This window comes from Orbicella franksi, chromosome 4, assembly GCF_964199315.1.
Source record: "Orbicella franksi chromosome 4, jaOrbFran1.1, whole genome shotgun sequence".
In the NCBI taxonomy this organism is placed as follows: Eukaryota; Metazoa; Cnidaria; class Anthozoa; order Scleractinia; family Merulinidae; genus Orbicella; species Orbicella franksi.
Genome location: NC_138148.1, coordinates 32,234,300 through 32,249,346, shown reverse-complemented (window position 1 = coordinate 32,249,346; position 15,047 = coordinate 32,234,300). Strand labels below are relative to the sequence as shown.

Genomic DNA, 15,047 nt, shown 5'->3' with positions numbered 1-15,047 from the left:
GTGACCATCACGCAAATGGACGTCACTCAACTGGCGTTGGCTTGGGTTGGGTGACCAAACGGTGGAAAACTTACGTTGACCTGCGTGACAATTTGATCTCGACAAAAGTGAGCGCAAGTCAACGCAAGTGCACGTTAGGGCTGGCCAAACGGAGTCACAAGTGGACCCAAGTTATCAACTTAGGTCTACTTACGAGTCCGTTTGACCTGGGGTTTTTAAAAATATTTTAGTGGATAGCGTTTTTTTTTTATGAAACCTCAAAATAATCGATGCCTTATTGATGCCAAATCAGCCTTTAAGGGTTTCGGGATTGTTCATAGCCGCTGATAACTTCATATAATGAATGAATGAATAAATAAATAAATAAATAAATAAATAAATAAATGAATGAATGAATGAATGAATGCACGCATGCATGAACAAACGAACGAACAAACGAACGAAGAACGAACGAACGAACGAATGAATGAATAAATGAATGAATGAATAAATGAATGAATGAATGAATGCATGCATGCATGCATGAACGAACGAACGAACGAACGAACGAACGAACGAAGAACGAACGAACGAATGAATGAATGAAACAATGACTGAATGAATGAATGAATGAATGCCTAACTCATCGGATAATATTTTCTTGTTGTATGAAGAGGTTGTATGAATCAATCTTAAGTAAAGCTAGATGTTATATCCATTTCGGTATCTACTGAGGTAACTATCTGCCCATCATTAACAGTCCGGTGCAGAACGACATACTCGATATAGGTGCTTTAGTACAACAGAGGTCACACGAACGGAGACCATGTCACTCACAATGCGATAAGGTTTAAGCTCTGCCAGTTTATTGTTGTTGTATTATATTCCTCAGTTACTACGCGCGCTGTGATTGGTCCGTACGTACAGTAAATTATGGATCCTCTTTTTTCCACCTTCGATTTATGGCCCGCGCGCTTGGCGCTTGGGCGTTATATATCGAAGAAGAAAAAACTCGGTCCGTAACTTACAGTACGGACCCAGAAGACGAGGTTAGTAACTAGACACGGCAACTAGACACGCGCTCTTGAACAACCGTCTTCATGCAACCGAGAAAATCTTTGTTGTCGAAGCTGTCGGCTGAGAACGCACACCAAGCCTTCGCTGGCTTCACGCCAGAGGCCTGGGGCTGACGGGATAGCTCCTGATTAAATCTTCCATTTCAAGCAGATTAAAAGGGTGTCACGTTGTATTAAGACCAAAAATCACCGCTGACTGGCTAGGATAACCGCTGTTTTCGCTTTGGAATTCGATTGTTCCTCGTCACGGCGGGTTTTCACTCTGTGAAAGTTTGGCTTTTTCTTAGCAGCACATTGGGATGGTCAGGTAGGGTGATAATGCAAATTATCAGTTTAAAATGTTATCTTGGCTTTTTTAGTTCAGTTTTGATCAATAGTGACAATTAAATAGTGAAAACATTTGACTATTTATCTGTTGTAACCTGTCATGTTGCCATAAGTAAGCCAGGCAAATTAGTTTGTTGGTGAAACATTGTAGATTTTTGTTGCCATTAGTGAAAGTTTGATTGTGAAAAAATGACGTTTACGACTAACAGCCAAAATTGCCTCTGATTTCATTTTATTTTCCTCTGATACTTAAATCAATCCAGTACAAAAATATAAAAACAACATTTTGTTGAAATCTCCTATTCACAACAAATACAAATATTCTGACGTTTTGGTAAAGACCGGTTAAAATTTTTATTTTTACTTGCTGTTTGCTGTTGGCTTCATTTTAACGTATCTAATTTATCAATGAAAACGTTTCGTCGACTGTTAATTTGTTTCTTTTCAATTTGTTTGTTGAGTTATGGTGGCAAAAGTGGCCACTGAAAAGTCTTGATGTTGCCCTCCTTTCTCTGTTTTCAGCTAAAATATCGATTCTCTGTTAGTTCAGGTTGGGTTTCTCAATCGTCAGCTACCTCCAATCCAGACAAACGGTTGTCTGTCACTATAATGACCAATCAGATTGTTTCATATATTTTGCTTGCTCGTCAAAAGTTTGAAGTTTACTTTTTATGGACAAACGCCCAACAATACTTTTAATTCAAATCACTTTTAATTCGCAGTTAAAGCGTATTTCATCGAGAAGCTGCTAGTTAGCAAAATCAAAAAGGGGAAAATAGCTAAACGATGTCAAAGAAAGCGTGTTTTTTCCTCCTTGGCGTTGCGGTGTTCTACGTAGAGATTGTTGCGAGCTGCGGACATAAAGGTTAGTATAATATTTTGATGTTAACTGTTCAAAATTTCCAAAACAGCCCAGTTTTTTTTGTCACAAAATATCATGCTAAAGTCCTGTTAAGTAGCGCTTTTGTTCGAATGATGACACTATTGGCCTCAATTCCCAAACTTCCAATTTGAAACTATTTTTTTTGACAGACCGTTTGGTCGAAAAAAATCATAAACATACTCTGTAAAACAATAAAAATGCAAGCAAGATATAAATTCCCAACCATATTTATTCGTTGTAATAATGGGTAAAAAGTTAATGGTAATGTTTTGAGAAATAGGTGTTGGGTCATTCGAAATATAATATTGGGATATTTTAGGTGTTTAAAAAATGTTGCATTTTCTTACCGTTGTTGATGTGTACGCAGGTGCTGCGTTTCCTAGGAACTAGTTCTTCAGTGAAATATGTGTAAATTACTTGATCGTTGTTAAACTGGAAATGGTGCCATGTAAACTAACTATTTTGAAAATGTAGTGTCTACTTCAATAATTTGTAGCCGATTCTTGGTAGGATGCCTTGGTACATTCATGTTCTGCGAGCACCGTTGCTGCACTACATGTTTTCGGTTCAGCTACGTTGTCCAGCAACTCGTTTGTTTACTCGCGGGTGTCGATCGAGAAAATGAAGTAAAAATTGAAATCTAGATTTTGGAAGTGCTCTTTTTGGAATTAGTCGCGTTAGACTCCTTAACTTATTTTCAGTCTCCTGTCCAATTTTTCAGTCAAACCTTGCCCTTTTTAATGACCTTTTCAAGGAGTTTGATAACGATGTTTAAATTAATTTATTCCTAATTCACACTTCTACTGAATTTCTCCATTCTCATACAAGTTGGACCCTGCTAATTCGAGCTCGGTTTTCTCGAATCCCCGTTATTTCGAACTCAAAATCATTTCGCTTGGATTTGCCCTTCAGTCATTTACTATCGGTCATTTCGAATTCCCGCTATTTCAAACTATTTTTCGTTTCCCCTGAGAGTTCGAAATAGCGGGGTTCTGAGATGATTAGCATATGCTGACTTTGGAGTTTATTTTTAAACATAACCTGGAACTAACTGAAAAATAAATTAAAAATGTTGAAAAGTCCGGAAGAAAAGCTAGTAAAGGCAGTTTGTTTGTTCTTTTTCTTTAATTAGTCCATTATTTGTATACTGCTGAGTTGATATAGTTTCCGAAATGATTTAGATAGTAATTAAGATATCTAAACAATAAAGGAAAAATAATTAAAGAGAATTTCATTACATTTACAAATCAGACAAAACGAAGTTTGTTTAGTTCTTCCACCATGAAAAGATTAGTTCCTGTTTTCCCACGAGAAAAAAACCAAAATGTAAAATTGAAGAACCTCGAAAAGGAAGTAACAAAAGATTGACCAACCAGCCAGAGCTTCACGGAAAAAATGTGCTATAGTTTAACCATCTGTTTGGCCTGTACCACATGAACGAGCCAAAAATGCTGCTTTTAAATCTGCCAAAAACAGGAGGCAAAAGGATTAAACCTGCCTTAATAATTATCGAATTCTTCCGTTTAAAGACGTCCATATACCATTGTACCATCTCTTTTCCACACACTAATACAAACATTTGCAATGCTTGTGTTTTTTCCAAAAAAAGAACTTCGAAGAACAAGATCTGTCAATATTCGATACTCGCATTTGTCACATTCAGTGCATGGGATGGTCGCTATCGTCAAAATCTCTTTGTCTTTCGGATTGAATTGAACGTTGATTATTTAATGCTATGCTAGCGCTAATAAAGAGGCCAAAGGAAGATGATTTAAACAAAGATCTTCGTAATTAATATCGCTCTTACTTTGTAATTCCTATAGCATCTATCATGTTGACGCTTTACATCAGTTCACATTGCATGAAAAGATCTTTTAATTCCTTGTCGTTTGAACGTATTGTGAAGAATTTTAAAATTTCCTTAGCAAATATTATCTAGACTTAACTCGTTCATAGGCTCATACATTTTAAACGTTTATAATTTTGAATTAAATATTCATTCGATTTGTTCCTAATTCTGTGTTTTTTGTAATGCTTTGAAGAAAACACAATGGCACAACGCCGCATTAAATAGAACAGTTTTAAGATTACAATTAACTCTCGCCCTCCAACTCCAAAAGATTACAACTGTATAGTAATTAAGATTCTTCTTTAACGAAGTGTTTTCCTCTTTTTTTATTCTTAAATAGGGAACAATTGGGATCGCTTGCTGGGTAAGTTATTCAGTTAAATGATTCAAGGTTTTAAGCTGTGCAACACTTGACCTCGCACAGAAACACTGATGCAGAGACCTCCCTTGAAAACCTCATTAGAAGTGCAATTTTCAATTTTAATAAGTGTAACATTTTTTTTTTCTTGCAGTAAATTTCTTTAAACCGACAGCCTTTCCCCTGACAGAGGACCAAGCTTTGAACGAAGGATGGATGAATGACGCCACGTGTGGTATTATACGAAGTTCCAATTCACCTTTCGAGTTGAGACTTTTCGGAGTACAGCATTTAAACTTCTCTATAAACTTGTTTTCTGACGAACTTTTATTGCTTCTTTACAGATTCCAATAATCCATTTTATGGCAACCGATACGCCAAAGGAAGTGATATTTCCACGCGACTGTTGTTTGATTCCAGTGGAAAACTGGCCGGTATACAAGCAACGGTAAGATCACTTCTTCAATTAAATGCTCAGTAGGAGAATTCAATTCCTAGCTTCCTTTCACAGTGAGGTGCGGCGGAGAGGGCACCCCTTCCATCTTTTTTCGCACGGGTGGGAATGTATTCCCACCTCTCCGAATAGGCCTGTCCGTAAACATGCTAGGAAGTTGCTTACTGAAATGCCAAAAAGTTGGTAAAGAATTGCCAAAAATCCGAAAAGGTGTTACCTAAATTTCAAAAGTTGCCACGACCCTGCTTGTGACCAAAATACATCATTTTGTCTATAAAAAATTCTTTAGCATTTACGTATGAATTACACAATGAATTCTTTACCCTCCCTTTCTTCTAGATCACCGAATCGGACGATTTGATTCCCTCACCGATCCGACCCCGGTCATCAGCGTTTGTCCCAGACGACCATGGCAACTATTTGCTCACGGCCTACTTCACCAACAAGCCGAAAGACATCTGCAAGAAGAAGAGACATCGACGCAGTGCGAAAGACGGGGACACTCTTGTCCTTCAAATGAGTGACGTCAGATGGTGCAAGCCCCAGTTCATGGAAATACCGCTGGACGAGAAGAAACTGGGCAACACCAAATGGGTCAAGGGCAGATGTTTCACAAGGATGGGTGAGATGTATTTGAACAATTTTAATCCCGAATGGATTAGTCAGGTGTAATAGGGACGAGGAATTACCGAGGACCTTTTGGGTTAGAAATTTTGCGGTGACATTTTGGGGTAAATGATGTTGTTGAACCACTTTATTTAGTCATAGGATAGAAGAGTAAATTCTCCCTACCGATTGCTGTACAATTCATTTAACCTTGGCTTGGATAATTTGATCTTTCATCAAATAATATTTTCGAGCTGGTGATTTATTTCGTATTTTCGTTGCCTGCCTCCGGTAAACGGTAGTGCAACTTCAAAGCTAAAGTTAGTGTGCTCTACTCTGGACTGAGTGATTCGGGCTCAGACCCCTGCCGGGGACATTGTGTTGTGTTCTTGGGCAAGACACTTGACTCTCACAGTGCCTCTCTCCGCCCAGGTGTATAAATGGGTACCGGCGAATTAATCCCAAGAGGACCCTGCAGCGGACTAACATCTTATAGGGGAAGTGAAACTGACTGCTCTTAAACGATTTATGCTACAGAACTATAAATATACTCAATGTCTGGTTGGCCACTAAGCTTGCACGCAGACCTTCATTATTCCACTTCTGTAGTTTGCCTGCCAATGATGTGAAATCAAACTGCAATATTAACTCAGAATCTCCTTATATTCCAGGGGTCCACTACTGGTATGATATTTCCCCAGAGATGCATTGTGATCAGGTGCTGCCTGTGTTTCTGCTGTACGACCAGGCTTCTCAGCGGCTGAAGTCGTTTGGATGGGCTACACTTGCAAATATCACAAGTCCCTTTTGGGAACACCCTCCTGCACAATATCTCCAGGTAGTACTGATCCGCTTCTCAACAACACTAAAATTATATCTTCATCTAAGTTCTTGGTTTCATGTATAGGACCGGTGGGTATTTTTCCAAATGTCGGGTAATGAGGGCGTACTGGTGGGGGAAGAGGAGGGGGAAACGATATTCTATTCACCAAATTATTTTTAAATCTTAGAAAATTAAGAAACGAGAACAGATAGCGTTGAATCACAGAAAGTGGTCCAGTATTGTCTTACTAATAACACTGTTTTTTCATCTCCTCAGTTCTTTTTCAAGGTAGTGCCCAAATGTGTGGCTAACCTGGCCCAACAGAAACTTATTTCCACTCAGCATGTCTATCTCACCGATCCAGCTCAACTAATCTGTACCCCGCCATGACCCCGTTGGCACGTGATAGGTGGGCAGAGCACAGGACAAGTATACAAGAGCACGTGTTGCACACATGGTTTCATATATTACACCATCGTTTCCTGAACTGTGAATAAACGAACAAAATGAAAAAAGTGTCGATGTGTTTTGTTTATTTTCTCTATCAGCAGAAATATTAAAATTATAGTTGTCCGACGTTTCGATGTCGCTGATGTCATTGTCAAGGTGAAAATGACAGTTTTATCGCGGTGTTGAACTGATATATAGAGGATATTACACGGTGGCGAGAAGATATGAATTTTATGTTCGAGTGGCAAGAACAATATCTCACTCGTTCGCTTCGCTCACTCGTGAGATATTGTTCTTGCCACGAGAACATAAAATTCATATCTTCGAGCCAACGCGTAATGTTCTTTTTATTATATGGAGAAACCAATTCAACAAAAGCAAAAGGCGGGAATTGTGCCGTCATTGAACGATAAGACACTCACAAAGGTGACATACGGAAAATACGCCACTCGGGTCCCGGATGAAGTGGCGTATGGAATCTACGAGTGGTTTAGTTCCCAGTAAAACACTCTTCTCCATATAATAAAATAGACATTTGCTTGTAATCTCACGTAAATAGTTTCCCGCGGATAGAGTCAGTTTGCACATTCAAAGTTGGCTTGAGATCTACATTTTTATTATTTCTATTGAAGGTTTTCAGTAAACCGCTAATCATACGATGTTTCTTTCTTAAACCGGACAATATCTGGAAATCTTACTGGTGGGAATGACTCAAATAGTTAAAGAACAAGTCAAAAAATACAGCGTAACATTCTTTCAATCTGAAATTATGATTCTTGTACTGCTCTCCACTGTACAGTAATAAGCATAACCCCGCACGTCGACTTCATTTGACTCAACTGAAGGGAAGTGAACGCATATCTTGGTCACGTTGAACTTTTTTGTTTAAACTTCCGAATAGTTTCAATCAAGGTTTTATGACCAACAACAATTGAAAGATTCTTTGTTATTTGGAGTAAAACTCAAACTCAAACTGACTTTTTCATTTTGCTACAAAAAAGTTGCAGCCAAAGCGCTTTGTTTTGCGTTTTTACCCAAAATGCCGGCCTTTTTTTACGAATTAATCACGAGTCCTTATAGGATAGCGAAAGTTCCCAGAGAGTCTGGAACGAGATTGAGTTAACTTACGACAGTTTTCCGATAGTTTATGATTTCTTGCGCACGCGCACTTTGTGCGGTTAATACCTATGCATTCTCGCAGTTGAAAATTAACTTGTAAGGCGCATCTTTGAGTACATGGAAAATTGTTCGATGATATAGACTCACATATTACGAACGCATCAGTTAACAGGTAAGAGAGCTTATAAATGTGTTCACTTTGATAACAAACGCCATTTTTTTCAGTCTATGGTGTTACTGATTGCTTTTCTTCGCTCGTCAAAGATAATCGAAAGTAAGCAAAATGCGTCGCAAGCAAGTATTTTGCCTGCTTGAGAAAATTCCCATTGGGTGAAACATTTGTGATAGAAAAATAAAACTCTACGGATTCTAATACACAAAAAGAAAAATGAAATGCGACGTCGGATCCACATTTATCCAAATCAAGTTTTCTTGCAAACATAAAAACAAAAGCGCCGTTGACAACAACCAGCAAGACCTGTTAGTTAACGTAAACGGCTGATTCAAACGTCATTTTTAATGAATTAAATCTAATCAAAACACTTTATAAACTGCTATTTTGAGGCAGCGGCGTTCAAAGGCTGTGGACAGTTACAGGCTTGCAGTGGTTTGGCTGTTCAACAGTTAATTGTTTAAAAAACTCTTGTGGGTCATGTTTCAACCAATCACAGCCAAAGAGGAATTGCCCTGTGTCTTGAATTACGTGCGCTTTCCTGCAAGGTTGAATGTTCGTGTACTGCGTTGTGATTGGCTTATTGCGTCACACGTGTCTCTCGTGATTGGCCAGAGTTATAACCTTAGCTTTCGTTTAACGACCTTCATTTGAAAACCAATCTTAAGTTCAAGTTTCTAAGCTGTCTAAAAATTTGCAATTTAGAGAACGTTTACATTAAGGTCCAAGCGATCTGCTATTGGTGTCATTCACGAAAGAAGCAAACAAAATTCTGTTAATATCTGTGGACTTCGACAGTTCCGATTATGGTAGTTCTGTGGATAACCAGGTTTCTCAATAAATTTCCTTGACCCGTCGTATTTGTGTGAACTTTCCTAAGCAGAACAATGTAGTCCGGCAAACTTCAACTGACAACATGGCGAGAAGGGAGCTGGCTCCCAGTCATAAACTGACAAGAAGAAAGAAAACAGTGCTAATATTGGGGGTCACCTTGGTGACCATTGTGCTAGTTAGAATTATCCAATCGCCTTCGTCGGATCAAATAAGAACTGCTGACTTTATGAGACAGTGGTGTCGAATAAGACTGGCCCGAGTGGATTGGGAACAAATGTTAAAACCATGCAAAGGTAACCTAGTCTGGGGTGTCAGTCTCCCGGGCTGGGAAGCAGAGCAACGCACAGACCCGAATGAAAGCTTTATTTCTTTGTGGGATATTCGACCGTGTGGTGAATTCAGCAGGCTGAGTATTCGGACTGTAGCAAGCAACGGACGAGAAAAAAGAATCGGAGGAGATTCGTGGCGAGTGCAGCTAAAGGGCCCGGCGTCAGTTGCTGGGACTGTTTTCGATCACATGAATGGGACCTATGAAGTCGTGTTCCTTATCACTGAACCTGGGAATTACCAAGTGGAAGCAATTCTGGATCATTCGCTTTGCGATGGGCTCAGAGATCCGCCTCCAGACTGGTTTATAGTCGGTAAGTTTATCATTTACAACAGCATACTCGTCCTAATTACCTTGGCCACTGTTATCAAACACATACTTATTTGGGGAACCAAGCCGTCAAATAAAGCGGTTTTCAATTGAGTATCGTAAAACCGAAACGAAAGTAATCACTCTAGCCAGTCACAAAGGACACAGACAATCCAATGAACCAATCAAAACTCAGAGCAAATACATGTAACTGACATAAAGCGCGGGAAAACGTGTACAAGTGAGTCATAATTGGTTTCTGTTTTACTTCTGATTGGATCAAGAAGTGGCGCGAGATTTTGAGAAAATCGTGTAGCGTCATAGCGCAGAACCAAATACTTTCCGGCACTCAAGTGAAAACTGCTTTATCTGGAAAACAAATATTACAATAATAGTTGAATCGCAGCTGCCCCCTCCCCCTGTCACACCCTTAGAGGAAAACAAGAACAATTCAAATTTAAGCTTCCCGAAACGAACTGGAGGTTTTATAAAACCCTCGTAACATTGCGATCTGATTCGTTAAAGGAAACGCACAAGGAAAGAACCAACAAGAGGGAGTCCTAGGGCCAACAAAGCGTGGCGCTGAGCGGCCGTACATTTTAAAACCTTTGAGGTCTGGTAACCCAATATGGATCAGCATTCGCCCAGTGCCTTTTGGGAAAAAGCCTCTTTATCAAGGTGAGGCAAAAACATACAACTAAAAAACAAGAGTAGACAAATGTGGAATATGATGTTTTTTGATTCTTACAATATAGTGTGAAAAAGTAAGATGTACATCTATGTATCTCCAATTTTTTCAGTTGTGCAGTCTGTGGGCGCCGGTCTCGACTTAACTTGTGGAATTCAATGCAAATTTCTCTGGGATGGCTTTGGTAATTGGGTCAGCGGTGTGCAAGGCTCACTGACGTGGAAACCTTTCATAAGTGCAGATGGTAAGGGCAGGATTGTGGCAGAGTCTAATATGTCAATGCATTTTTGCAAGAGAGGACAAAGAGTAATAAAGTTAACCCCCCATACAAGCCTTAGTACCAAGGTAATCAGTCTCAAGTTATTTTTAGATCACTTCGGACTTCAGAAATCCCAGGAGGTTCAAGAAATAGCTAATCCTGTGACGAAGATTTTTCTCACGTGGACAGCGCAAGCAGCTTTAAACTGAACACACGGAGCAACATTATTCGCGGAAGCACTGGGTACCATATCTGAAAATAACTTGAGAGGGCAATGAGGCCTATAGGAGGATTCACTCTGTTACTCTTCATCTTCTCTTAATTTCTACAAATCCACCTTGAACAGTTCTTCGTGAAATTAATGCTAAAATCCGCGAGATTGTCACTCAGACACTTGCCAAAGTACAAATGATGTATTAAAATAACAAACATGGCAGATGAATTTCCTTTATCATTCTACGTGATTCAATTTAATGTACAGGAGTCTTTAAAAGCAGGCATTATGACCAGACATAATGTAATTTATGTCAAGGCATTGTTCTCACGTGCTGTTCCGTGGTTGTACCAGGTACCTGTAAACAGCCAATTGACCGACTATATAAAGCTGATTACTGTAATAATTTTCCCTTTTTCGGCCTCGCTATCAGATCGAGCAGAAAACACATACCTTGATATAAACAGTATTGTAAAAGATGTCATGTTTAGCGTGAGATGCGATCGAGATCTCAATCAAACCCTAAAACTAAAACTTTAACTAATCGTTAATTCACAAGCATCATGTATCTTACAGACAGAGACAGGCACAGTTTTCTGGATCCCAGTCCCCTGCGGAAGGACAGCGTGCTGTGGATATACGGAGACTCGGTCAGCGAGCAGTTTTTCTGGGGAGTCAGGCCACGACCGCTATGCACTCATGTTTTTAAATGGTGTGGACACACATACAACTGGATCTACCAGTTAAAAGGTGACTATGGACTTAAAATAAATTGACAATATTTAGAGAGGAAGTCACATCAGCCTTAGCATGGTTTTCATGCGGGTCCTGTATCCTGGTCGAATTGGAATTTGGAGATGTTGGTTTTTGTGGAGAGAAGAAAACCGGAGAACCTGGAGACAAACCTTCGGAGCAAGGCGAGAACAAACAACAAACTCAACCTGCATATGGTACCGGGCCGGAATGGAACCCGGGTCACATTGGTGGGACTGTAGGGAGCGCTCTCACATTTGAGCCATCAATGTTCCCAATAATGAGAAAGCATTTTTTTGTTCAGTAATTTAATTACTACAGCGCTCTTGTGTTTCCTTCTTTTCGTTGCAGGGAATATAACGGCTGCCAAGAATGCTGATGACAATCTCGACTTCAACTTCATGAGAGTCGCTAGTGAGGTGTTAGACGTCATATCCAAACCATTTTTCGACAAGAACAGTGTGATTCTGTTAAATGCCGGTTTACATTACCTTGAGAGTACAAACTTCTCAAATTATCAAGAGACAGTTGGTTCATTAATAAGACTCTTTGAAGAAACAAAGATGGTGACTAGAGCCAATGGAAATTTGCTTTTTCCTGGTGAAATGATCTGGAGATCAACAACGGCCTTGAATAAACAAAAGCTGGACGGGAGACACATCCAAGCAAGAAGGTTTTTAACTTACCAGGTATGAAGCGTCTTGTCTGAACGTCGCAGACGCTGGCTGTCCTTAGACATTTGCTCTATCATATTTTAACAGGCGTGAAATTCAAACCCGTTGACCCGTGTGAAATGACGCGGCAAAGGAAACGTTTAGATCAGTAGTAACCCCTCTTTTGCTTGGCTCGTCCTGAGACACGCGAAAGAGCGCGCAAGAGGAAAACTGACCGCGCGAGGCTATTTCCTCTCGTGCGTTCTTTTGTGTCACGCCTGGCGGATTACGCAAAAAGAATAGCGGTTCATACTCTGGTAATTTTCAGCATATGCCTTCCATGAAAAATTTCAATGGACTTTAATCAAGAGTCTGATGGAAACGAAATGTAGCTGTCAACGGAGAAATGGGGGTAATTTTTACTTTTAACAATCAAAAGAGAGTACCTTAGCCGCACAAGTGCCAATTAAGGAAAAAATTATAAAGTAAATTCTTTGGACCAATAACCTTTATAATACCATGAATGACAAATTAATCCTTAATTTTTCCACGAAATTTCAGCGTTGACGTTGACACCATCACGTTCTTAGTTATAAGGGTTGGGAACCAACGATTGTAAGCGTAATTTGCCACCCATAATATTAAAGATATTTAAAGAGCATACTCGTAAATTAAGAAATAATTTCACTTGCGTTAAAGAATCGGAAAACTATTAGAATTTTGACAAAACGCGCGTGAAAATTATTTCCTAATTTCATTCGTCACTATTTGATTATCCATACTAACATCCCAACTTAATCAACTATTACGATGCTGTTTTTCAGTTTCCAAGTTTCCATACTAAATACATCATTCATTATTTGTTTTTTTTTTCATTTCCTAGCAGCGAGTTCTTCTCTTTAACTCCTTTGCCACCGCCGCCATGTGCCAGGCCAATGTTCCTGTACTAGATGTTCATCCGCTGACCGATTCTTATCCGTACGGCACTGGCAAACCATCCAGACCTAAAGATGCGGTCCATTACGAACATTTTGTCTTCGAGTCGGCAGAGAGACTTTTAGAAGATTATTTTTACAAAACTTATAAGATGGATTAAAGTTTTTTTTCTTAATTTCGTGATTATGTTGATATAAATTGCTTCTATGTCATAAACAGTAATCCTGAAACTAGGGGTGCTTTCCATTATGCCAAAAGTTCCAGTCGGTCGGACCGAAATTTGGCATTCCATTTTGACAAACTGGTTTATTGCCTGCTTCTCGTCAGTAGATTTCACTGCTATAGGGAATTCGGGAGAGGAATAAGCGCGGTTTGATCGGAGATGTCGTCCCATTTTTCCTCGGGTACTCCCGCTGGGTTGTACCGGTCGGTCTGGCATAATGGAGAGCACCCCAGGAACCACATACATATCAGTTTTCAACCACGATCGCAGTGAACCGTATGCCCGAATTTTAAAACGAGCTGAACATTTTACTGATAAAAATTGATAGAAACCAGTGTTTACTGGAAAATAAAGCACTAGTAAAATTCGAGCGAAATTACATCCGGGATCCGAGTGGCGTATTTTTCACATCCTCACTAGCTAGTGAGGATACTGATGACGTCATTTCCCGCTTTTTTATGGCTGTTTGTGCAAACAATTAGTTAGCTATATAATAAAAGGAAAATTACCCGGTGGCTTGAAGAAGCCTGACAATGAAGTTCGAGGGCTTCCATGTTAGTTCATCAAGACATAAAATTTCAATGGGAGACCATCAGCCCATAGGTCGGAAAAATGCGAACTGAACCAAGCAAAACCAAACTGCTCTTCCTTTTATCAGCGGGCGTAAGTATGTATTTTGTATTTTGCTCTCTGAAAAAGCACGTTTTGGGCAAAAGGTGATGGTGGCCCCTCTGACTAGGATTTCCCAAAATCTGTTCAGTTTTACAGCGTTCAAGAGGATTAATTTTAGCCAAGAGATCACGGTCTCTTGTTTTAGCTGATTGTCTGTACGACCGCAACCAAAATTATCGTGCAAGGTTATGTTCTGAAAGTCTAAAGGCCGAGGAATTATTTCTTTCCAGCGGAGGCAAACACAAACATTTCGTGCTATTCGTCTGCTGTGAATGAAGCACCTAACATTGACTGGTGATTTGAAGCCACATGCCACGAGGGTGGAGCGAAGTTAAATAAAACAACGAGGCTACATGGATGGAGAAGATGTTTAGGCGAAGATGAACGGTTATCCTGGTGTTTTCAACTCAAAATGAAGCAATTTCTACCCAGAAAACCGCTTTAAAGGTGGTCTAGCAACAAAGGTTTGTACGGGAATGTAATTTTTTTCGCAGGAAAATATTTGACTTATGATGCGTGCAAGAAGACAGGCTTGACTGAATTGAAGACAGTCAACAAAATTTATTAGCCCTAGTTAGTAAGACCATGCTTTGTATAATTCTGAATAAATTCAATAGAGCTTACGTGTATGATTGAATTTCAGTTTGCTTTTTGAAACCTTTTCGTCCCAATGGTATCAATTAATTGTACGATAAGTTTTAGTTAATAACTTTGACTGGTATATTTACAATTGAATAGGCTCTTGTAATTTATGTAAAAAAGAAGAAATTAACAACGCGATAAGACTGATATAAAAACACGACACACACAAAAAACATCAAACACGCTTTAGGTTCTCTTTGTAGTAAAACCCTCTTGAATAACCCACTTAAACCGAAACCATGCTGTATAATACTTTCCTGAGGTACTCTCTGTTGTATATACAATGCTATTCTATATCGTGAAGCTTGCAATACGGGCGTATTTTGAAGCTGGGGCCTGAGGGATAAACGCCATTTTGGATCTGTAGTGGAGCGAGCGAGCGCCATCTTGGACTAGGAAAACACTAGGGAAGCATGACACCTATAGGATGTGGCTTTCGG

The 15,047-nt window shown here is 39.5% G+C and overlaps 2 protein-coding genes across 2 annotated transcripts; both read left to right on the top strand.

The window, feature by feature from the left end:
• The first annotated feature begins 1,214 nt into the window (after positions 1–1,214).
• On the top strand, positions 1,215–7,150 carry LOC145485429 (uncharacterized). Its single transcript, XM_081464096.1, has 8 exons — positions 1,215–1,362; positions 2,105–2,247; positions 4,455–4,478; positions 4,627–4,707; positions 4,817–4,920; positions 5,266–5,548; positions 6,204–6,370; positions 6,632–7,150. Exons 2-8 carry the CDS (start codon positions 2,169–2,171, stop codon positions 6,743–6,745), a joined length of 852 nt encoding a protein of 283 aa, XP_081320222.1. The 5' UTR covers positions 1,215–1,362; positions 2,105–2,168; the 3' UTR covers positions 6,746–7,150.
• A 1,434-nt stretch (positions 7,151–8,584) lies between these two features.
• Positions 8,585–14,545, top strand: LOC145484026 (uncharacterized). Its single transcript, XM_081462626.1, has 6 exons — positions 8,585–9,571; positions 10,093–10,245; positions 10,368–10,499; positions 11,305–11,478; positions 11,833–12,170; positions 13,021–14,545. The coding sequence occupies exons 1-6, from the start codon at positions 9,013–9,015 to the stop codon at positions 13,228–13,230; spliced, it is 1,566 nt and encodes a 521-aa protein (XP_081318752.1). The 5' UTR covers positions 8,585–9,012; the 3' UTR covers positions 13,231–14,545.
• The last annotated feature ends 502 nt before the right edge of the window (positions 14,546–15,047 follow it).